At 50.3% G+C, this 24,671-nt stretch overlaps 1 protein-coding gene across 1 annotated transcript in view; it reads left to right on the top strand.

Moving 5' to 3' along the window:
- Window positions 1-18,180, top strand: part of ABCC12 (ATP binding cassette subfamily C member 12) — a gene marked incomplete at both ends in the record, with an annotated part of 46,158 nt that extends 27,978 nt beyond the window's left edge. The window contains 10 exon segments of the mRNA XM_081030913.1: window positions 524-720; window positions 3,050-3,187; window positions 6,563-6,749; window positions 11,662-11,751; window positions 13,236-13,425; window positions 13,887-14,046; window positions 15,011-15,089; window positions 16,218-16,331; window positions 17,816-17,980; window positions 18,088-18,180. Coding sequence (XP_080887039.1) covers window positions 524-720; window positions 3,050-3,187; window positions 6,563-6,749; window positions 11,662-11,751; window positions 13,236-13,425; window positions 13,887-14,046; window positions 15,011-15,089; window positions 16,218-16,331; window positions 17,816-17,980; window positions 18,088-18,180 — 1,413 coding nt within the window.
- Between the last annotated feature and the right edge of the window lie 6,491 nt (window positions 18,181-24,671).

Below are 24,671 nucleotides of genomic sequence, written 5' to 3'. Positions count from 1 at the left end.
CCCAGCCGAGTCTGGGACGTCTCCCAAGATGTAATTACACAGTGAAAGCAAACCTCAGGGAATGTGGGGGCGGGATGGTCATGGGCCGGGGCTAGGCTAGGGGTGGTCCGGAAGATCCCCCTGTGCTGCCCTGCTCCAAGCGTCCTGAGTACATCGAGGCCTCACAAGGTGCTTCAGGCTCCTCCTCGTGCCACTGCCTTGAGGGCCCTGCCACAGTGCACAGCTGTGACGCACATTTTAGGGACAGACACAGTGGACCTTGGCTTTTTATTGCCCTGGGGCACAAAGTCCTTCTCTCCTCCCGAGGGACCCAGGCTGCACCCCAGGTTCGGAGGGAAGCTGCCGACGGAGGCCGGATCTCCCACATTCACTGTCATCCTTGGTGACCACCTGCCCGGGATGCTGCACATCGTGTTGGGCCCCGGAAGGAAGGCAGGCCCTGCCTGCGCTCATCAGCCCAGGCCCAGGCTGTACTGAACACACACCTCGGACGCTGACTCTCCGATTGTCTGCGATCTTACAGAGCCCGATGAGCTTCTTTGACACGACGCCCAGCGGCAGGCTAATGAACGAGCTGGACGTGAGGCTGCCGTTCCACGCTAAGAAGTTTCTGCAGCAGGTTTTCATGGTGGCATTCATCCTCGTGACACTGGCAGCTGTGTTTCCTGCTGTCCTTTTAGTCCTGGCCAGCCTGGCTGGAGGCTTCTGTATTCTTTTACGGTAGGGTGATGCACTATTTTTTAAAAAGGAGCAAACAAAACCCACACATGTGGTTAACTGCACAGTGACCAGGTGGTGTCAGGTGGTGCTGTCCTGGCTGAATGGTGGAGCATACTGGTTTTCGCGCTGACAAAACACCAGGGGCTGTGCTAAGTGCCTAGTGTACGCCCAGCATTTGAGTCTGAGGGCAGCCCTGAGGTGGACGTGATGGAGAGGTTGAGCCACGGCCGGGATGGGGCTCTGCCTGCCGTTCCTATGGCTGGAGAAGAGAGGAAACAAGTTCTCCGTCTCTCTGAGCTTTGAGAACTCACCCCTGCCCTAACCACTGATGTGGACAGACAAAGCCTTCTGGCTGCTTGGCATGTGCCCCGTGCCCACCTTCATGCCATTCTGGGGGAAAGGAGGGCAGCACTGACCCTAGGCTACTGGGACACCCAGCTCCTCCCTGTTCCGCGACAAGCTGGTGTTCTCAGCAGCACGGTGGGTATCGCATGAGGGCAAAGGGTTGGAAATCAGAGAAATTTGTCCCAGAGCCCCAGCTCTGCTGCAAAACTAGCTGCAGGACCTTGGAGAAGTTGGAGAAATGCTACAGCCTCAGTTTCCTCCTTTCTAAAATGGTGATCATTAAAACATAAGCCTCACCTGTTCTGGAAGGGTTCTTGTGACTGTCAAATGAAACTAAAGGACTGCAAGTATCTTGTAGGTAAGAAATGGAATACAGTATCTATAAACTGAATTTCCATAAAATTTAATGAAATGTTTATTATCCATCTCTGGGCTGGACACTGAGGGTCTTAAAGAGGGACCCCGATTGTGAAGGGTTTGGCCCACAAATCTTTGCTCCCATCTCCAGCTGTAAACAGGGTTGTTTGTTTTTACCCAGAGACACCACACTCAGAGCTGAGTTTTACAGCTACAGCTTTGGCCGCAGTGTGGAGGGTGGCTGGACCTCGGGAGAGGTCGGGACAGGGCCTCGGGACGGGAGGCTCTTGAAAGGATGTCTGAGTGACAGGTGACGAGCACCAGACACAGGCAGCAGCGGTGGGGACAGAAGAGGGGGTGGATTTGCAGGCCATTTCTGAATAGTCACCGAGGTGAGGAGATGGGAGAGGCCAAGATGTGGAGTGACATGAAGAAACCAGGAGCAGAGGCAGAGGCGGGAACCAAGGTACGGGTTTGGGTTGGAGTCTCGTCTGTGGATCAAGTCCACGGTGCTGCCCGGAGATGACGGAACGGTGGGTGAAGAGGCGCCCGGGGCTGGAGAGCTGGGCTGGGCATCCTTGGTCTCTGTGCTGGCTGGCGTGGTTGTGGGGACGAGCACAAGTGCCCTGGGAGTTGGGGAGCTGGCCCTCACTTCAGTCTCTGAGGAAGGACACATGGCCTCAGTCTCCAGCCTCAAGGATTGATTGCAATGACCATAAAAAAGAGTTTCTGAAAGAATTTCTTAAATTGGGCTCCTTGGGCTGGTGTTCAGTTTTGTAATCCCTGTGTTTGCCTGGTCATTGGTCCTGCCTGTTCTCCTGTTGAGGCTGTCGGTTTACTTAGCAAAAAGTTCTTCTCTGCCCCGCACTCCTACTTTTTACTACAACGACAGGCCAGAATTACCCAAATGTTTCCAACTGACTCATGTGAGCTCTGAACAAATGAGGTTTTCCTTTCCTTTCCCCTGGGTCAGTTTTGCTGCGAGCCTGGAGGGCACTTACTGTGTCCCGGGCCAACTTGCCAATGTGCATGCCATGGGCAGTGGTCTCTTGTTCACCAGTGTCCTGGGGTGTTGACACCCGGGGGAACTGCATGCTGTGGAGAGTTCATTCAGCTTTAAAGTCAGCTCCTCAGGCTCCTGTGACGTTTGTTCAAAATTGACTTTGAAAATGCCTTTAGAAGACCACACATTGACATGTGACACACCAGATCCAGATTTTCATCCAGAATTGGAACAGTGTTTTTTCTTGGGTTGGGCACCCAAAAGTGGTTGGCTTGTATTTAGGGCTGCACTGGATGAAAAATCCTGGTCTTACAAGACTCAAATGACGTATCATGCAGCGAGCCACTCATACTGCAAGAAGCACTGAGAACTGAGACCACAGGAAGGAATGGCTCACATTTCCGAGACCCATATTTATAAGGCCCCTGCCCCCACCCCACACACACAACTGGGCTGGCCACTCCTAGAGGAGAATGGTGGGCCATCCTCTTGTCCCTAGTTAGATGGCACCTGTCTGACTTTAACTTTGTCTTGAGGGCACAGTCAGCTGTGAATGTGCCGGTGTGCTCTCTGCCTCCCCGGGGGACCTTGTGGCCATCTTGGTCCCTCTTGATTTCCCCCCAGCGTCTTCCATGGAGGAGTCCAGGAGCTCAAGAAGGTGGAGAACATCAGCTGGTCACCTTGGTTCTCTCATATCACCTCGTCCATGCAGGGGCTGGGTGTCATCCACTCGTATGACAGGAAGGAGGACTGCTTCAACAAGTGAGTTCTGTGCTGGGGCTCCCGCTTCTCAGCTCACCCCAACATGAGGTCACAGCAAGGATGGCTTCTCTGGCTCCGAGATGGGAGGTGTGGGCTGCTGGCGGCTGGCTGTCGATGAAGAGCTGGCAGCATCGAGGCCCACCCCCCTCCTTAGACACCTGGCCTTCCTTCTCCATGTCTGGGGCCCAAAAGATGTGAGCTAATTCAGTGACAACCTCAGCATGAGATTTGACGTGTCTTATTTTTTCACACAAAAAGTAAGATGTGTTCAATATAGGAAAATAGGAGAAAAGAGAAAAAAATCAACTGAAAACAACAAAAGAACAAGACAAACAACTGAAAGAACAAAAACTCATAAACATAGACAATAGTTTAGTGGTTACCAGAGGGTAAGGAGGGAAGGAGGAGCAAGGCTCTAGAAGAGGGTAAATGGGGTCCACTACATGGTGATGGAAAGAGAACTGACCCTGGGTGGTGAGCACACAATGTGAGACGTAGATCATGTATTACAGACTCGTACACCTGAAATCTATGTAACTTTACTAACAGTTGTCACCCCAATAAAATTTAAAGAAAAAAAAATCATCCATAGATCCCAACCCAAATCCTATTAATATTTTCATATATTTCCTTCCAGTCTTTTTCCCTCTGTTTCTGAAGGATTTATAATAATTTTGGTCTTGTTTTATTTTCAAATAGCATTTTTCATGCTATTACCTCTTCCTTGTCAAGATAATCTTCAAAGGCCAATTATATTTCACTTAGTGGATAGACCAGTTTCTTTCTTTTTAAAATGTGGGGACTGGATTAGAAACATTTCCTGGAGTGTTCCAGCTCCCAATTTCTAAAACACCTGTAATCACATATAATCACTGTGTATCAATCACAGTAGACTCACGGTGGGAACAAAGAATCCAAAATTTAGGCCCTTAACACGTTTATTCTTCCCCAAGTCAAGAATGGGGGTCCATGGGGTAGGGGAGGGGATTCTGCTCCACACTCAGGTACACTGTCTTTCCGTTGGGCCTTGGCCCATCTCGAGGGCCTTGGGGACTTCTTCAGGGTCCTCTGTGTCTAACTGGAAGATAAGGGGAGAGATGTGGTGGAGGGCTCATGGGACATTTTTATTGGGTCATCATTTCTGCACATTCATTGGCCAGATTCCAGTCACATGGGCTCACCTAACTGCAAAGGAGGCTGGGAAATGTAGTCCAACAGGAGGAAAAGAAAATGGAGTTTGGTGAATCTATAGGCGTCCCTGCCATAGATGTTCTTTCCCCCCACCCTCCATATTTTCCTTCCTCAAAAACCTAACACACACTCCAAAGCTTGCATCTAATTCTCTCTCTCTTCCTGCAGTTCGCTACCCAGGATCTCAGTGTGGGCTTGGCATCCCGGCTTGTCTTTAGTTCACGAAGCAGCCAGTCCTATTGCTAGTTTGACCTGAATGGCGTCTGTCAGGAGTCCTGCGTCACACATTGAGCCTTCCAGTGTCCCGGTCATGAGGAAAGGCTTGTCTGCAGAGCCATTCCGCGACTCGTGACAAACAAAACAGACGTGAGCTTTCTTCCTGCAGAGTCTCCTCCAAGGCTTCCTTCCCAGAGAACCCTGCAGCGAGCTGAGCCCTGCATGACTGACAGCTCTTCCTCTTTTAATACTCTTTCCTGTCATGGGCTTTCCAGAGGGCTTGGGCTGCTGACAAGTATTGCTTTTGCCACCAGACACAAATGCTAAAAAAGGTTTGAGGTCAAAAATTCCAATTTGATCCCAGCCTGTTTCCGTGCAATCTAACCAACCGCACAGATTAAGACCCGAGATGACTTCTAAGTCACTTAAGCTGTCAGTTGAATTTGTAGGCTTTATAGCTACATGATAGAAACACCATGGTGTTTACAAGAATATTTTAACTAAGCTCTGGGGAAGACAAGTTACAGAGGAAACGGAAAAGAGGAGGGTGCTACAGGACCCTGCCTGGCTGGTCAGAGGTGCTTCCCAACGGGGACCTCAGGATGGGGAAACAGCGGTGCCCAGGGACGCCATGGCTGTGCCAGTGGAGGCAGCTTAGCGTCTAGGGGTTTAAACACTGCATTCTTTTCCCCTCAATCATTTCTACCAGTTATTCCCAGTGGGTCAGGGGAAGCTTCAGTGGCAATTGAATCTGCTGTCTCTTTTGGTTAATGCTTAGCTCAATGCAGTTAAAATTTCAATCTTGAATGTATTCAAGACACAGCCCTCCCTTTCCCCCTCGGGTCGTGGAGTGGCCACGCTGTGCTGCGAGTGTGTTGGGCATGGCGGGCAGGTGTGCTGGGGGAAGCACTGGGTCTGCTCTTTTAAACACCCTCTCCCTTTTCTCTGAGCCTGTTTCTGTGATGCTGGAGCAGGGGGATGGGGTGGGGAAAGCCACACTCAGTGACCTCCGTGTCTGGGTCATTCTCTCCTCTCTGCTGCTCATTCCTGCTCTCCAGCTCCCTGTGCACATGTGGTGTGGCAGGGTAGGGCCCCCACCAGGAGCAGCTCCCCAGCAGCTCTGTGAAGGCATGGCCGTTGGGCACGGTCTTCCTGTGAGCTCCTCCTGGCTGCCTCACGCTGTGTCTCTTTGATGTGGGGTCTCCTTGCCTCGTGCTGAGCAATGGCGCATCAAGACTGCAGCCCAGAGGCCGTTTCCCCTCCCCACGCCCAACTCCAGGAACTGCCGGAAGGGCCAGATGTGCCTCTGTACACCTGGGGCACAGAACGAGGAACTCCAGGGGTGCGTCTCGGCCCCTGCTGGTGTCATCATGCTGTCACTCTGCCCTGTGCTCTTTCTCCTCCTGGGCTCAGTGGACACACAGTAGGAGTCCACGACGTCAACTTCCTCTTCTTGAAAAGCCACCCGACGCTTTGTAAGAAATTACCTTGATCTTCATTCTCTTCTTTCGGGAGGGGACCAATCAAGCAGCCTCCCTTCCCCCCTGGACCACCACAAACACTGGCCGTCCCTAAAGGTGACCTCCTCCACAACCCACTCCCACTCTTTGTGTAGATCAAGGAGCAATGGTCGATTCCACAAGGCCTTCGGGAGTGGCTGACTCCCGGTATTGGTCCTTTGAAGGTGGAGCGTGAGGGCCTCAACCCCTTTTGTTCTCAGCCGTGGGTTCCAGTTGCCAGTTTGGGAAAGACAGTCAGTACCTACTGTCACATGGGATAGCTCAAAATACGTGCAAATCAGATGTCTATGATGGCAGACTTTTGAGAGCATGGGTGTATGCTTATTTTTGGAACCGTGTACTCACCCTGGAGTAAGAATTCCTCTTCCTTTATTTCTGCAGTGGCCCTAACCCTAGGTCGGCAGACTCTCCACCCGATCTCCTGTTTTGTCTGATTTCTTAATTTTAGGTTTAAGATGCTAAATGATGAAAACTCCAGCCACTTCCTGTACTTTAACTGTGCTCCCAGGTGGTTTGCTCTAAGGATGGATGTCCTCATGAACATCATCACCTTCACTGTGGCTTTGTTGGTGACCCAGAGTTTCTCCTCAATCAGTGCATCATCCAAAGCCTTGCCATTATCCTACATCAGCCAGGTAACGCCTGGTGTAAGGCTGGGCCTGGCGTGGAGGCTGTAGAATAGAGTGCATCAGGAGGATGGGCGTAATAGAAAACCCAGCCCAACCGGGTTTAAACAAAAAGAGAGCTGAGGGGTTCACATCCTTTAAAAGTGTAGGCTTCAGGCATGGTTGGACCAAGGCCCCTGGCTTTGTCCTCCTGTGATGACTTCCTTCATGGTGGTGGTGATTGGCAGCCTCGAAGGGCTGTACCAGGAAGAAAGCAGTGGCACGCATTTCCTGCCCTAACCGCTGAACAAAAAGACCTGTGCTTCACTCTTACTGGACCAACTAATACGCAGAACTAATCAGTAGCTTGACAGGATAGGGGTTACTGGTTTAGGCCGAGAGGTGGAGCTGTACCCCATCCTACCCTGAGTCACATAATTGCCCATAGGGGAGAGGGGAAAGGATTCTGGAGCGCCAACCACAATGTCCATGACCAACGATCACTGACTTCTCTTCTGGTTGTTTTGGTTTTCTTCTTTTGAAAAACAGTAACAGTGAAATACATGCCATTTACTATGTTTCAGACACTGTTCTAAGCCCTTTAACATAAATTAATTCATTTATCCCCACCACGGCCATCTGAGATGGGTGCTGCCATAATCCCCATTTTACAGATGAGGAGATTGCTGCTCAGAAAGACTTGCCCAGGATCGCACGCCTGTCATGTGTGAGAGCCAGTGTTTGAACCCACGTCATGGAGGTCTGATCCCATCTGAGACTGAATCTCCTTCCCTGATAGATGCCTCATGTTCTCTCTGGAAGCATTTCCGGTGCAGCCCTTACCGTCCGTGCTCTCAAATCCCAGGACGATGCATGAGTGTGGATCTTTTTTCCCTTATTCTGTTCAAGGTTGTGGGTTACTTTATACTGAAGTCAGTTCTCTCTCCGAGTTGGAAAAATTTCTCCTTCTTCTCCTCTTGACAATCTCCTCATCTCCTTTTCCTGTGTTCTCTTTCTGTGACTCACTGTGGGTGAATACTGAACTTCTGGCATCGACAGTGTCTTGTTTCCTCCAGGAGTATGTTTCCTTTTTTTATCTCAAAGTTTCCATGTCCTTGTCTTTTTATCTTTATTCTGGGAATTTTCCTTGGCTCTGTCATTCAGCCATTCTTTTGAAGTTTAAGTTTGGCGATCCGGTATTTCTATTCTTAATTTCTCAGTCTCTGGGTTTTTAAAGGAATCACTTTAAAATAGATCCAATACATTTTTCTAAATTTCTCTGAGCATATTAATTCGAGGTTCCCTTCCTTCCTTAAACTATCCTCTCTCCTTTGCTGATATCTGATTTTTCCAGAATCAGTTGTTCTTTTCATTTAGCTGGTTCTTGCTCTTTTGTGCCATTCGTTTTGTTCTTACGTCTCTTGATCCATTTGTATTTGAGGGTGAGGGACCAGGTGGGGTTTTCAGGGTTTCCTTGGCCTTTGTATGTGCCTTGCTGGGTCTCTCCTGATGAGAAGTTTTATAAATAGGGGTGGGTGGGTAAGGCTTTTCCACAGACTGGCTTCATTTCAGGAAAGCAGCCAGGGGACTGGCCTTCAGGCACCCGACTGTTGGATTTAGGGGGTTTTACCTAGGGTACTAGTCTGGGGGCCCAGTTTATTCCCAGGTAGTTCATTCAATTTCTTTACAGCAGTTGTGTGTGTGTGTGTGTGTGTGTGTGTGTGTGTGTTGGCCTAGGGATGAAGGTCCAGCTACCCCTGGTGGGGAGCACTTATCTGTACACAGACTATTCATGAGCCTCTTTGGGGGCCCCTTTCACACCTGGAGCCTGAGTTCTGGACACGGGGCCCTGTATGCCCTGGCAGGACACACTGCCTCCATTCCAGCAAAAGGCTTTCATCCTTTTTCTAACTTCAGTAAATCTGTAGCCCTCTCCTACAGTGATATCTTCCCCCGATCCCCTTGCTGTCAAAGGCCTTTTTCTCTGAAAAATCTGTTATCGTTTTAATTGTATTTTGGGAAGGAGGAACAAAAATATCTTCTCAGGACTCTATCTTAAGTGGGAGAAATGAATTTGCCTCTTCGATGAATGTTTTCATTTGTTGTTGCCTAGAAAAGTACGACACAGACGCTGCTGCATAATTCCCTTACTTTAGTCCAAGTGAAACAGCTTTCCTCAACTGAGGTCATGCTTTTGGGGGAGACCATCGGCTTCCCATGAGATTGTTTTCAAACATTCCTGCAAGGCTGGGAATGTGCACACACTGAGATGCAGGGGGATGTTTCCTGTCCAGCGGGCTGTGTGGCTTCCTTGAGCATCAGCCCCCTTTGGAGAACACAGAATGCAAATGACAGAGCAGCCCCTGAGCATGGAGGAGACACCCTAGATGGATAAGGAATTGGCATGAAATTCCACAGAGCAGGAAGTGAATGCAAAGGAACGTCACGTGATGTCACAGAGAAATTGAATAAGCAGTTGGGGCCAATTCAAAACCCATGGAGGGCTGCCCAGGGCTCTGAGGAGCTGATACCCTCAAACTTGACAAAATAAGTACATGCCCTTCTCACGGTCAGGGTTCATTCATTCATTCACCAGATACGCATCGAGCATCTACCGTGAGCCAGGAACCATGCCAGCTGCTGCGGTTTCAGCAGTGAGCAAGCTGGACAGGTCCCTGCCATCGTGGCGCTTATATTCTAGTTGGATATAAAGGCACAGCAGTGGGGCTGGGAAAAGTAAGTGCACAAGGAGCTGAGTGAGAAAGACGACTTCAGAAATCTTTTGTGTTATGGAGATAACAAAGTGGGGGTAGGGTGGCTGGCAGTGGGCGGTCACATTAGATCTGACAGTCACAGGACACCTCGGCCGGGAAGTGACTTCCAAGCTGAGACTCGAACGATGAAGAACCAGCCAGGAAAATGGAAGGAAGGGTGTTTTAGGCCGAGGGGCCAGGGAAAGGCTCGGGGGCTGGCAGGAGCTCAGTGCGACTGGGGAAGTCAGAAATGCACATGGCCTGAGCAGACTGGTAGACCAGGCCTGGGGGTCTGGCAGGGGTAGCTCTGCAGCCTTGGCTAGCCACGGGCAGGCTGGCCTCTGCTCTAAGGAGGGCTCTTGGCTGCAGCCCGTGGACGTGTGGGCCAGGTAACCTTTTCTGTGAGGGGCTGTGTGTGCCACACGCTGTAAGATGTCAGCTGCCTTCTTGATCTCTAAGTAGGAGATGCCAGTAGACCCTCCCTCCTCCAAGGTCGGGACAACCAAGAACGTCTCTACACGTTGCCAGAGGTCCCCTGAGGGGCATAATCACCCAGTTGAGAGCCATCGCTCTAAGAGAATGGGAAGCCAGTGGCGTGTTTTAAGCAGAGAGGCCTGCTGCGGGGATCTCTCCGGGGGTGTGGACACGCACTGCTCCCCACACTGCCTCCTTCCCGTTAAGGACACATGCTGCTGCTCAGAGCTTTCTCACCCCATTTGCCTGGCGGGCTTCTTATCCTAACGGCCTCCTCCACCACCCTCTCTCAGGCAACTCCCAGCCCCAGCCAGTCTTTCCCAGCAGCCTGTCTTATCGGCATTCTTATCCTTCCTTGGAATTGCCAGCCCACTGGAACACAAGCCCTGTGAGCGCAGGGCTCTTGTCTATCACATGCACCCCCGGGAACCAGTCCCCAGGCGTGCCTGGCCCAGTCCCTGCTCCCCTGGTGAAAGGAAACGCGGCTGATCCTGCCTCTAGCCCAGCAGCCAGCTGTGCTGTGACTGAGGCAGGTGCTGTCAGTGCCTCGGCCTCCCAGGCAGGCCAGCTGGCCCCTTACTGCTGTGGGAAGGTGCTGAGTCCAAGCCCAAGGCAGCTGTCAGGTGTGGGGTCCTCCGGCCCGGCCTCCTGGGGCAGCTCAGGGGAGGTCCTTGCCATCTCCCTGCGCCCCAGCAGGAGGCCTACACCCCTCGTGTCTCACCTCCTCTCTGTGCCTCACTTCGCCCAGCCTCTACCTGTACTTTTGGCGGCCACCTCCTGGAGTTTCCCAGGGCTGAGGTGACAACTCACCAGTGAGTGGCTTAAAACCAGAGAAATTGCTCTCTCCCAGTTCTGGAGGCAGACGTCCAGAATCAAGGTGTCTTCCCTCGGAAGGCTGTCGGGGAGAATTCGTTCCTTTTCCCAACGGCTTCTGGTGGCTGTTGGCGTTCCTTGGCCTGTAGGGGCTTGGCTCCCATCTCTGCCTCCTCTTTCACATTTCCTTTTCTTCTCTGTGTCTTCTCCTCCTGGGTCTCTTATAAGGACACTAGTGATTAGATTTAGGACCCACCCGGGTAATCCATGATGGTCTCAAGCCCCAGAGCTACACCTGCAAAGATCCATTTTCCAAATGAGGTAGCAATCACAGGGGTTTCGATGTGGACACCTTTTGGGGGGGACCACCATTCAACCTGCCCTAATACACTGTGTGCACTCGGCTCCCAGGGTTGGCTTCTGGGGACCCTGGCCTATGGTGGATGACTTTATCAATCCACATCCCCCAGTCTGGGCCTGGATTTCCTCGTGTTGGAAGCAAGGAGACAGACTTGGTTTTCTTCCCCCTCTGATGGTCTGTGGTGATGGATTTCAGATGCTTCTTGGCTGTGGGGGGGGGGGGGTGTCAAGCGGGGAGGGCGGCAAGAGCAGGACCACACCAGTGGGCAGCGAGGGGCCCACACCCAGCAGTTTTGCGGGCCGGGAGGATCCCAGCTCCACCCAGGAGCCAAGCCGGGCAATGGTGGGCTGATTCTCACCATCTGGAGTGCCAGGGATACATGGAATTACCATTTGTTTCCAAATACAAAGGGAGCCTTTGAAGGAGTAGCTCCACTTAGGGGCCTGTGCTTTGTGTGGTCCTGAGGCCGTGATGGGGCCTCCCAAGGGCGGCGCCTGGAGGCGGAAAAGGGCTCTGACGGTGGCTTGTTCCTGGGCCGTAGCTGAGCGGACTGCTCCAAGTGTGCACGCGGATCGGAGCGGAGACCCAGGCCAAGTTTATCTCGGTGGAGCTGCTCCGGGAGTACATTTCGGTAAGAAATGAGCGCATCTGAGAGGGGCGCGCCAACTCTGGCAGCATTCCTGCCAGCATTTGATCTTTTTAAAAGTGAAAGGGATGTTTTTAAAAATTGAACTCAGACCATAAGCCCTCTTCTTAAAACTCATATTTACAATAAAACCTTGATGTGGAGGGACAGGTTCTTCTTTCTAAAAACAATTTCCCTAAGGCAGATTCTGTACACAGAAAAGAGAATTCGGCAGCTTACTGCAGTTTCTAAAATTAACATTTGATTGACTAAAACTGTAAAATGAAAAAAAAAACTAGTCTAATCCTTCTTTAAAAGCTTTTTTGATCAACTTACAAATCCTGCTATTTTTTGAAAAGAAGTCTAGCCAATTCAAGTAATCACCTTTAAAGGCCTTTGAATAACATTTGGCCCTATTTACAAACTTAAACACTTTGAAAACATTTTAAACTGGATTTTAAAACTTAATACATTCCATTTCCTTTTTAAGTACCCCGATTATCTGATTTAACAAACAAACCCTCCTGAGGTTACATAAATCTAATAAATTAAACTAAATAGAGTGGGCTTTAAGTTTGCATAGCAATCCCAATGCTGTATATAAACAGTAAGCTTTTAGCTTAAAATCATGTTTAAATGAACTATTCAATTATGATTTTAAATTAGAATCACAAGCCCAAATGTTATTAATATTATGAATCCATAAAATATCAAACATGCAGATTCCTTAAAAATATTACTGTCATAATTTTGCTTCTCTGAAATATTTTTATTATTACTTCTAAACCTTTTAGAGGTTAAAAATACTGTCTAGAAATACAATTATTTTCTCGGCTAACTGTGGTTGCTTATTGACCAGAGATTCCGGCTGGTGCCACCCTCATGGGGCAGGCACAGGGGAGCCCCACTTCTTGTCACTAACAGGAACTTCATAACTCTAGAGGAGGGGTTGTCTTGTAATGCAGCCAAGTTGCTCTCTACTCCTTAATTAGACTTAGCATTTCTTGGGCTCTTTAAAAACTAAATGTCTTTTCCTTGGAACTCTAAAGACCTCTGAACTTGACATCCTGCATTCTTGTCATCTTCCTACTTCTAACACTATGATCACTCTTGCAGATACAGAAATTGTATCGGGTTGAATTTTGCAAATTTTAAGACTTGGTCTGGATCTGTTATCCAGCTTCAGGGTCACACTGCTGGCACTTGCCCAGGCCCACAAGGCTCAGTATGAGCTGTCCCTTTTAGTTGTCCATCTCTACTCACTAAGCTCCAGCTGCATGACTTTTCTTTCTATTCCTCAAAGTGCCCAAGCTTGTTCTGGCCTCAGGGCCTTTGCATTAGAGATCACCCTGCCTGGAAGGCTCTGGACTCAAATCTTCTTGTAGCTGGCATCTTCCCAACTTTGAACACCAATACCTAGAACTGTGTGAATAAATGAAAGAATGAAAAAGGGAATGGATATTAACCCGTCATTGTTTTTCTGCTTTCAGACTTGTATTCCTGTATGCGCTCCTTCCCTCCAAGTGGGGACCTGTCCCCGTGACTGGCCCAGCCATGGGGAGATAACATTCGGAGACTATCAGATGAGATACAGAGAAAACACTCGCCTTGTTCTCGACGGGCTGAACTTGAACATCCAAAGTGGACAGACGGTTGGGATTGTTGGAAGAACAGGTTCTGGTGAGGACAAGCTCTGGCTGTGTTTCTTTCAGGCGGTTCTCTTGGCATTTCCAATGAGTGTGCTAGTGTGTGTGTGTGTGTGTGTGTGTGTGTGTGTGTGTGTTGGACCGCCTGTGTTTTTCCCTCGATCTCATCACTGTAAATTAGGGTTTCAGGTAGAATGGTTGTGTGGAGTTGGAAGTAAACATACACCAGTTTTTTAATTAATAAATGAGAATCATTCTGGCGAAATGAGACCCAGAGGATGAGTCGTGTGTGAACCATCACTGCAGACACTGGCAGGCTGGCAGACGTGTGAGCGGTTGGCCGACCGCCCTGCGGAGTGAGCGATTTCTGCCTGCGCCGTTGGTCGTCCTCTCAGAGCCTTTTCAATACATTAAAAATGCCCTTGATTGGGTACTTGGATGTGACGGAAGTGCCAACTGATGTTTGAGTCGCCGACCTTGCTTCCTCGACCCCAGGGAAGTCGTCCTTAGGAATGGCCTTGTTCCGCCTGGTGGAGCCAGCCGGCGGCGCCATCTTCATCGACGGCGTGGATATCTGCACCATTGGTTTGCAGGACCTCAGAGCCAAGCTGACTGTGATCCCCCAGGACCCTGTCCTGTTTGTAGGTACAGTAAGGTAGCTGTTTTGGATCGTTGTGCACCCCTATTTTGGGATCATGAAATGAGACCAAGCAGGAACTCTGAAGCGCCAACGGCGTGGCCAGCCTGGGCTTTTCCATCTGAGGGAGGGAGGGAGGCGGCAGGCAGAGGAGCTGGTCCCATTCCCGAGTGGGGCTTGGGAGAAGCCGAGGACTAGGCCCCTGAACGTTACGTATGCTGGATAAACTACATGACAGTGAGCAAAGTACTCCTACATAGGGTGGGCAGATAGCCTGGTGTGTGCCTGGATTTCGGCATCCTGTCCGGTTCAACAGATGCCACCCTGGTTTGCACAGTAAATGCAGACAGCCCTCGGGAAGTGCATCAGTTCGTTCCCATGAAGGAGCGAACAGAAGCCATTCAAGTACCAGACTTCTAGGACGCTTGCGATCTGATGCCCAGGCACCAGGAGAACGCCTGTTTCTCACGGAATCCAGTGCAGTGGCCGACCCTCTACTGAGAGGCGCACCTCTCCCACTGAGCGGCAGATGAAGCCGGGCCGTGTTTAGCGAGTATGAAAAACAGAATACGCTCCTTGTCTTGAAACGCCACTCATACCCCACACAGCTGCTCACCCTCTGCGAGGTGCTGGCAACTGCAGACGTAGCTGCTGCTTCTGAAGGCGATTCTGAGGGGAATCGCTCTCCCTTTCTGTCTGCCAAGAGTTTGTAGAAGGTCAAATCCTCTCTGCTGTGTGTCTTCCTGAGCGCCCAGCAGACCTTACACAGCCCTGCCCACCTTGGTGGTCTCCGTGCCGTCACAGAGCTGTGGGTCCTGGGTTTCTTGGCCTGAGGTTGGTATTTGATGACGTCCATCGTCCTGGCGTAAGCACTACTCTGAAGCCACTGGGTCACCACATGGCACCTGCTGCCTTCCCCTGCACGCTGCAGAAAACCTCTTGCCCTCAGGAATCCAGCTCCCTCTCCCTTCCTTCCTTGCAGGTATAACTTGGATCCCTTTGGGAGTCACACGGATGAAATGCTCTGGCAGGTTCTCGAGAGGATGTTCATGAGACACACAGTAGGTCTCGGGGGCTGTCAGGATGAGTCTGGTTCCCAGCACTCGTGCCCCAGCTACCCGACCCAGGCTTATCTGCTGGCACCACGATCCTTGTTTTTTCTTTATGATTAAAAACAGCAATAGGTGGTATTTATTAGGCCTGTGCAGTGATTCAGCCAACACTTCCACATGCATTATCACCCTTGGTCCTGACTACACCCATGAGGCTGGTACTCTCACCTCCATCTTTAGAGATGCAGAAAGGAGAACTCAGGAAGTACCACGTGCAGGCTAGTGAGTGGCAGAACGGAGACTTGAACCCATGTCCATCTGACTCTAGAGCAGATGGAGTGGCCTGCTGCTCTGCCAATAGCCTCATTCGCCTTTCGGAAGCGAGAAGGCACCGGAAAGTGAGGAGCATGGCATGCTCCAGAATGGCAAGTACCGTGTTTCCCTAATAAGACCTAACTGGAAAATAAACCCTAGCATGATTTTTCAGGATGACATCCCCTGAACATAAGCCATAATGACTCCTTTGGAGCAAACCTTAATCTAAGACCCGGTCTTATTTTCGGGGCAATAGGGTACCTGGTTTGAGTGGACCAAGCCAGTGGACCTGAGACATGGGGGCCCGTCCTATAAAAGCTGTGGCTGGGTCAGCGGGGAGTGTGGCCACCTCTGCAGCCCACAGGGGATTCCCCCCCAGGACTGGGTACCAAGGGGAACATATCCCAAAGCCACTTTGACTTGTCCTGCTGGATAGCTCAGACCCTGTCTCACCTTACCTTGACGACCAGAAACCTCTCCCATCCCACGTCTGTTTTTTCCATGAAAACAGGCACCCTGGGAGCCGTTTACACTTGTTTGTATTTCTCGGGAGCAGTCAGTGCATCATTTGCACTCCTCTGGCGAGCTGTCTACGGGGTTCTGTGAATCACACTGTGATTTTAAATTATTAATGTCCGCCCACTCCCTGCTTGTTCCCTGGTGCCTGTTTGCAATGTTGAAATGATTGTTGTTTTGCACTTTCTTTTCCTCAGTAAAATAAAGGCAGCTGATGAATGCAAGAGAAAGAGGCAATCAATAGAGATGACGCAGGACAACTATATGGATCGTCAGCATAAATGTGGCATTTTCTGTGTTTTATAGATAATGAAACTCCCGGAAAAATTACAGGCAGAAGTCAAAGAAAATGGAGAAAACTTCTCAGTAGGGGAACACCAGCTGCTTTGTATGGCCCGAGCTCTTCTCCGCAATTCAAAAGTAAGGAAACAGCATGGGAAATGGATCGGTCAAGTTGGGGAGAGTTCCCACAGAGCCACTCAATCCAGGAGCTAGAGCCACGTGTTTGTCTTTCAGCAAAGAGAGAGCAACTGAGCCACTTAAAAACCAATCCCTCTTTTCTTGAGACAAAGTTGTGAGAGGTAAAAATTGAATAATCACAGCCATTTACAGCCACAGCAGCTGCCTCCCCCAGGCCTGTCCCCGGAGGTCTTGCTTAGGTAGTCTCTGTCCTCCTGAGGGGTCTGCATTTGAGAAATCAGCCTCTCAGCTTCTCCCGTGTCCCTGAGCAACAGTACCCAGGACACGAAAGAAGGTCTTCAGGGTGCTGGGACATGAGACTGGTAAAACTGATGCTCATTTTTCGTACGGACCTAGCCATCCTTACTTACTGATTTCAAGGACGGGACTGCCGTTGCGTTAGAAATCCCATTCTGTGTGTGTTCTCTAGACGTGCTAATGGCAGGAAAGGGAGTCAGCCACCTTCAGTGCTGGCTGGGGCCCTCACCACACACTGCTAAGCAGTTTGGTGTTATCTCTGCATTTCATGCTCAGAATAAGGTATAACTCACTTTTACAGACAAGGAAACGGAGCCTGGGGGAAGTTTAACCAAAGTCAGGCAGAGTCACAGCTCAGCTTGAGCCCTCTGACTGGCAAACCAGCACTGTGGTAGAATAATTTCCCACCCCCAAAATGTCCACATCCTCATACTCAGAACCTGTCAATGTGTTACCTTACAGGAAAAGGGGGCTTTGCAGATGTGATTCATTCAAGGGTTTTGAGCTGGGGAGATTATCCGGGATTACCTGGGTGGGCCCAATTAACCACACAGGTCTTTATAAAAGGCAGGAGAGTCAGAAGGACAGAAGGACACGTGAGGATGGAAGTAGAGGTTAGAGTGATAGCAGGAAAGGGCCCCGAGCCAAGGAATGCAGGCAGCCTCTAGAAGATGAACCAGGCAAGGAAACAGTTTCTTTCCTTGTACCTGCAAAGGGAGTGCTGCCCTGACAATACCTTGACTCTGGGACTTCTGGTCTCCAGAACTGTAAAATAATAAACGGGGGTTTTCAGTCTCTAAATTTGTGGTAATTTGTTACAGCAGCAAAAGAAAACTCATACAAGTACTGCTATTATATTATGCCTCATGCTGACTCATGTTAGGATGGTAGATAACCCCGGGTGCTTCTTCCTACCACTTTGTAGGATTAGAATAAGCCACTTAAAAAGAGGAGTAAAGAATATATAATCTTGTTCCTCCAGCCAGTCCCTCTGAGGAAGATGAAGGTGGTGTGACGTGACTTATTTTGCCATTGTTTTTCTAACCTTTTGAGATGATGGATACTTAGCTCATTACTTTTCAGCTCCCCCCACCTTTTTTTTTGATAAGTAGAGCTAAGACTATAAATTTCCCTCTAGGTACGGCTTTGGCTTAGTGTGACTTTTTACAACATTTCTTCCTCAACAGATCATTCTCCTTGACAAAGTCACTGCCTCCATGGACACCAAGACAGACACCCTTGTTCAGAGGACCATAAAAGATGCCCTCAAAGGCTGCACAGTGCTGACCATCGCCCACCGCCTCAGCAAGGTCCTCAACTGCGACCTGGTCCTGGTCGTGGAAAAAGGGAAGGTACAGGAAGTTGTGGGCGTCACCTCTCCAGAGGCTCAATGGTTTGGGCTCTGTGGGGGTGGGAAGTAGATGCTTTCTGACAATTTCAGCTCTTCTTTGATTTCCAGGTGGTCGAGTTTGATAAGCCTGAAGTCCTTGCTGAGAGGCCAGATTCTGTGTTTGCGATGTTACTAGCAGCAGAAACCCAAGTCCAATTATAAAGGGCCCTGTGGGGGCCACATCAGCCGACTTCAGAGGAGGAAGAGGAGTGAGAGGAGCTGGATGAGTTGGGAGGAGGAGGGCTATCCTCCCAGCAGGCAGCCCTGGTCCCCTTTCCCGTCCATCCCTGACACGCAGGCTGAGCTGAAGCAGCCGTACCTCCCGACCTCTCTCAGTGGGCTGGGGGCTGGTTCTGGGGTGGGGAGCACAGGCCACCACCTGTGGGGAGGAAGCCAGGCAGTTACAGACCTGTCCCTCACCTCCTAAAACCCCAAGGGTCCCTGTGTGTCCTTATCAATACTACCTCAGTGCCTGACAATACAAACATTGTAACTGTAAGTTAAAAACTGGTCGAAGTAAACAGAATGGGCAAATGCCTATGGACTGAGTTTCTAAAGGTTTCTTGCCGTGTTTTCTTCCCATTTAACTGCTATGCACATCTATTTTGAGTGAATGACAAGCAGTAACTACACAGACCTGCATCGTGAAAAATCGGTTACAGTGTTCGTTTGGTGAGAAAACTTTAAAATCATATTGTATGTTCCGTTTGGTCTATTAGAATAAGCAGGAAAACAAAATGTTGGAGTTTCTCTGTAAATGACATTTTATATCTTCTGTGTTGGTCATTAAAATGCAGTAGGAAATTAAACTATCGCGAAATGTTGCCTTGCAATTATTTTACTGGCATTCCAATTTCTGTACTGTTTCCGCTCACAGACCCTGGGTGCTTTCTCCACTGACTCAGTAATAAACCCCCACAGCGTTTCTCAAATAAAAGGCCTTTTCTCCAACCTCAAGGTTTGCTATGATAGAGGCAGTAAAGGCATATTCGCAGTAGCCCAGGAGTGAGCGCTGCTAATTCACGGTGACATTTGAAAAAGAAAAGAAAAATCTGATGGGCCCTTGTGCCAATGGCACACCCACCGTCCGGCTGTTTCTCGTTTCCCAGGATTGAAGGCCCCGGTGAGGTTCTCATGAACATGAGGTCTCCTGGCCGTGCCTCCCAACCCCAGGCTGAGCTCTAGATGGCGGCACAGGGCAGCGATGGCCCCCAAAGCCTTCGGCACACGTCTCCCACCCCTCCCCTTCTCAGTCTTGGTCACACTTCTCCTGTCCTTCCACACATGGAGGCAGGCAGTGCCTGGCACATCTGAGCACTCCAGACTGAGTGGCGTGGGTATTGGACCCCAGGACGAGTTCATCCAAACACAGGCCGCCGCCTTGTGGGTCCCACCCTGTCCTCGTCCCCATCTCCGTCCCTATCGCTGTGTATTTGCAGGTTGGAGAGGCTAAGATTTACAACCTACAAACCATCAGCCAGCATCTCGAGGGCTGGGCTTGTGGAGTTTGCTGCCATCCAATCCCTCTCCTGCTCTCCTGGCCACGCCCGGGTAGGTGTGCAGGCCCAGGTGTGAAGAGCTCCCAGTCTGGAGAGTGCTAGGACCCTGGCTGGGGCAGCCAGGCATCAGTGCTGCCATCAGCACACCAAGAAGCATGTGGTCGAAAAGACCACGAGCGAGGGGCTCCTTGCACAGGCAGCTCCCTGCCAAGTTCACGTCTCCCCATGAAGGGACAGAATGCATCCTTAAGCGTCCACTGCCCTGAGCGGAGCCTTCCTCCTGATCTGTGACCCTGGTTGGAGGTCATCAAACCCACACCCAATGGGCTCCAGAGCAGCTGCCCCAGGCTGAGTGCGGCAGTCACAGTTGATGGATGTCCAACGACTCCCCCATGTGGCAACCAGACCTGGTAGTTTGCTGGCCGTGGGAATCCATGCCAGCAGTGCGATGGGGGCGGGGGGCTTTATTTTCTGTCAACTCGGCACCAGCCAAACCATCAGTCTCTGATCACAGGAAGGCATTTCCGTGAGGGCAGGGGAGGGCAGGTCTACAGGGATCCCTGGAGCTCATTCACATTCATTGAAAGACACGTCCCTTCCTGCCACTTGCTTCTGCCCGTGGTCCCCTTGGCGTGCACTGTCCAGAAGAGAATGCCCATCCTGACATCTGGTGAGCTCCTGCGATGTGACAGACACTTTCACCTCATTTCGTTGACTCTTCACCTCATTCCCATTTTACAGGAGAAACAAAAAGGACACACGAGAAGTTTCTGCAGAGATTCAAGTGGAATTATAACGAAGCCTCCATGTAACTAAACATTTTGTAAATGTTAAATTTGTAAGGGAAGTTGAACAAAGTTTAACAAATTCTGAGTCTTCCCTTAGTGTCCACTTTGATGCTCATTAGGACATCAGAACTTTTTGAAATGTCCTCATTTTAATCTGGTGCCCCAGTTCTGCTGCCTGCCTCCTGGGTGATCTTATGTTCAATGTTGTGAATGAGAATCTCTTGAATATCCTTTGTTAGATGCCAGCAGAGAATAGAATGAACCAGTTACAATCATTATTAGTACGAATTAATAACAAATTGCCCGTGACATGTTTCGCAGTCCATTGTGTCCTGAAGCTAATGGTGAGAACGGCTGATTTACAGCGGGGTCAGCAAACTATGGCCCAGAGGCCAAACCCAGTCTGCCACCTGTTTTTATAGAGAAAGTTTTAGTGGAGCGCAGCCATCCTCATTTGGTAAGCCATTACCCATGGCTGCGTTCACCTTCCAAAGGCAGAACTGAGTAGCTGAAACCAAACATACATCCTCAAAGCTGAAAATATTTATTCTCCTGGCTTTTTACCAGAAAAGGTTGCTGACTCCTGTTTTAGGCACTGGTATGTGATGTAACTCAGTCAGTGAGACATGAGACTCTCACGTCTCACTGGGGGCTGGGGGGCTGGGCTCTGGAAAGCCTTCTCTCCCTGTTAGAGCAATTTCCGGCGATCACAGCCGTTAGGGACCCTGAGTCACCCCGGTGGCTTTAACCAATCCCCTAACGCCACAATAACAATGGCGCAAACCCTCTCAAACCAGGAAGCCCGAAGCTATATAACCAAACGTTTGACCCCCAGGCGAGTGCTTGATCTTTGGGAATGATCCCACTGAGGCCACCAGCAAAACAAAGCTGTGTTCTCCCTGATCTCTGCATGCCGCTTGAGTTTCTCGGTCCTTGCTGTTTCCCGCAACATCCCACTGCCTGGTGCGTATGGAGTGTCTGAAGTGTACAGCCACCCATGAGCATGGAGGAAGAGGAGGGAGGCCTTCCTTGACACTGGGCTGCTGGTTCACTAACGTTGCGGTCTCCACACCTCTGTCCTTATACCGTCTAAGCAGCTTGAGTTGGCTTGCTGTTACTTGCAGTCAGAAACATTATAAACGATGAGGAAGATGGTGATGGCTTCCCTCCTGGGAAGGTATGCGTCCTGAACTGAGGAAAGGAGAGCCTGGGTCCCTGCGCCGGATTCACACTCATCTCTCCACCTTAGATGTGGCCCGAGTGAGCACTGGCTCACATGGAAGCAAGGAGCTTCCACGCTCATCTCCCTCCAAAGATTCATGCCACTGATGAACATTTTCCTTACCTGCTCTCCCTGCTGCCTGAGGTCAGAAGGCCTAAGAACTCACTGATTTTGTTCCTGCTCTTCAAGCAAACAGATCTGAAGTTGGCCCAGAATTGTTGGCTAAAATGTAAAATATTCTTTGCTAAGAGTTGGGATCACTTTGGCCAGAACAGCATGATTTAAAATGAATTGAAAAGCGCAGGAGGTCATTTTGGGGTCAGATGGACCGATCAAAGAAATCACTTTTCTTTTGGCCCGTGTACAAGGTCACCTGTGGGTGACGCTAAATCAAGCACTAAAACCTTCACATAAATGCTGATCTCCATGGAGAGGGTTTGACTTCGTGAAGTGCATGTTCATTTTTTCTTAGCATAATGTCTTCAAGGCTTTTGTCAGCATTTCATTCCTTTTTAAGCCATCCTGATAAGTGTGATAGCTCATTGTGGTTTTAATTTGTCCCTAATGTTTAGTGATATAGAGCATCTTTTCATGGACTTACTGGCCTTGCATTTCTTTTAAAGAGAAATGTGCACAGCATGGGCGAATCTTAACAGAGACACACTGTTCTACCATCTTGCAAAGTTCCTTCTTTAATACAGTGTCTTGGACGAATGTTCTCACTATGTCAGGATATGGCAGGAACTCAGAGACTATAATTATTGACTATGAGCTAAGCACCTGACATAATCATAGCATTAATTCTTTAAAACAACTCATGAGGTAGAAACGGTTCTTCCTGTTTGCTCAGGGAGATTATGTGACCTGCCCAACGTTACCCAGACAGTTGTGAGAGGAAGCAGGATTCACACCCAGAGCCCACTCACCGTCCAATCCCTTCACTGCACAGATTAGAAAACTGAGGCCAACAAAGCCTAAAACGGGTCCGAGTTCATCCACAGAGTGACTGGGGGAGGGTCAGACTCCTGAATTCCAACCCAGTGCCATGTCCATGACACCATATTGAGGGTTGCACAGATTGTTCCCGAAAAGGATTACGGTGGCCCCGTTCTGAGAACCAAGCCATAAAGGAAATAAAAGATAATAGTTCTTTCCTCCAGTGAGTTTATCATATCACAGGGAAATGACTTAAATGCACCAAAAACATACAGTAAAATGGCGGGGGACGGAGTGTAAGTTTAGATGCGAGTGCATTTGTTCACGCAGTCAGTATTTCACCTGACCATTTGCTGTTTTCATCCTTCTTTCCTTCCATTAAAACAAGGGAGAGGTGAATGAGGTTGGAAGAGGTGAGGATGACGTAGGAAACAAGCAGCGCTTGTGGGACAAGTGGGGGCCTGAAGGGGACGGGCCTGGGAAGGGCACTCCTGCTGGGAATTCCTCCAGAGACCCGAGGGGAGCGTGGGCCTGGGGGAGGGAGACGGCAGTGCGGCCACATGAACGAGGGCTGAGGCTGGAGAAAACAGCCAGGGCCTTCCCTGTCTGCTCTCCAAACACAGCTGGAGCCACCACCGCTTGGATACAATTGGTGATGGGAGAACAGTTTGCTGCAGAAACAATTAGGGCAGGCTCTGGGAAGAACCTGTTAGCAATCAAGGGAGTCTGGCCAAGAAAAACAGGGCCTCCCACAATCCCACTGCAGCCGAGCCAACAAGATCAGGGAGACAGGAGTGCGTTAGTTCCACTGCAGAACCGCCATTCCCGCCTTCCCAAGGTGGGATGGGCGTCCTGAGGACAAACAGCCAGCAACATGCAAGGGCTGGTCTGTAACTGGCACGCTGTCCCCAACAGCAGGAAGCTGTCTCCTGGGCACACAGAGGGAAGAGACAGGGAGCCCAGCAACTTCTGGCGCACTTTATGCCTGCAACGGGTAAATCCGAGATCGTCTGCACAGCAGGATGATTTAGGAAACGGCGAGGCCACTCTGTCCAGGGAGCACGTTTGGCCTGGCAGCCCAAGGCGAGCTTTGGTAAGTGGTCAGAACTACGCAGGCCACAGCTCCACTGACATTCCTGCTGTCTGTGACGTGGGGATTTTAGAGCCGAGCGTCCTCAGGCTAAGCACAGGCAACACGCTGATATCTGGGTTGACAAACCGGAGGAGGAGAAACGAGCCCTAGCTTGGGGATTCCAGGTCCCTCTGGCCACTCTCACGTCCCAGTGTGCTTTTGCTTCTAGCCGTGTGGACCTCGAACTCTTCTTCCCAGGACCACCTGGGGCTACTGGAAGCCACACTCCTCACGCTTGAGAAAGGGAGAAGAGCCTAGACGTTTACATCCCTCCCGAGCAGCTCTGAGCTGATATGGCACCACTCTGAAATGTAACTTACACTTCCAAGGTCCCGTGTGGGAGCAGGCCGAAGGTAGCCCCCACAGGACTTTGCCGGAACCTGCATTTTCCCCCACCTTGTCCCGCTTTCCCCTGACCATTAGAGGTTTTCACTGCGAGTATTGCTTGATAAAGTACCAGCATAAATATCCTTGTCTCAGGGCTTATTTCTGGGGAATCCTACATAAGACAGAGTCAAAGACCTGAATTCAAACCCAAACCCATCATTTCCAAGATCTCAGCACCCCTTGGGGGACCACTGCCCATTTTCTTCTTAGCCCAGGCCCGAGCTACTTCAGATGACGCTCACCTCACCAACTGTCTCTGGGATGGAGCCCAGGCCAGAGGGTCACATCCCTGCGGCGCCAGGACATCGAGTACGCATAAGACCAAGGTCGCCAGCTGGGTCAAACGCAGGACTTACTGCAGCAGGAACTAAGGGGACAACAGAGGTTCCCCTTACATGGTGGGGACCACAGACCTCTTTAGCTTCAAGCTTCCAGATGCTGTTTTTTGATATCACAAGGAGAGTATCTGCCTGAGAACGAAGCCAACACAGAACCAAGACTGGGGATACCGTGTGCCCTGGCATTCCTCACCTCCTACGAGACAGCACACTGCTGATGGCCGGGACCTGGTGCTGACCTCCTAACCCCGAGGTACCCAAATGTCCCCACTATGCCAGAGCCACGCTGTGTTGTGCCCCGAATGGGGAGAAGGCCCCTCACTAGGTGGCGCAGCCCGGCCCAGGGGGCCA

The sequence above is a fragment of the Rhinolophus hipposideros genome (assembly GCF_964194185.1).
Source record: "Rhinolophus hipposideros genome assembly, chromosome: 21".
Lineage (NCBI taxonomy): Eukaryota > Metazoa > Chordata > Mammalia > Chiroptera > Rhinolophidae > Rhinolophus > Rhinolophus hipposideros.
This window is presented reverse-complemented; position numbering and strand designations above follow the sequence as displayed.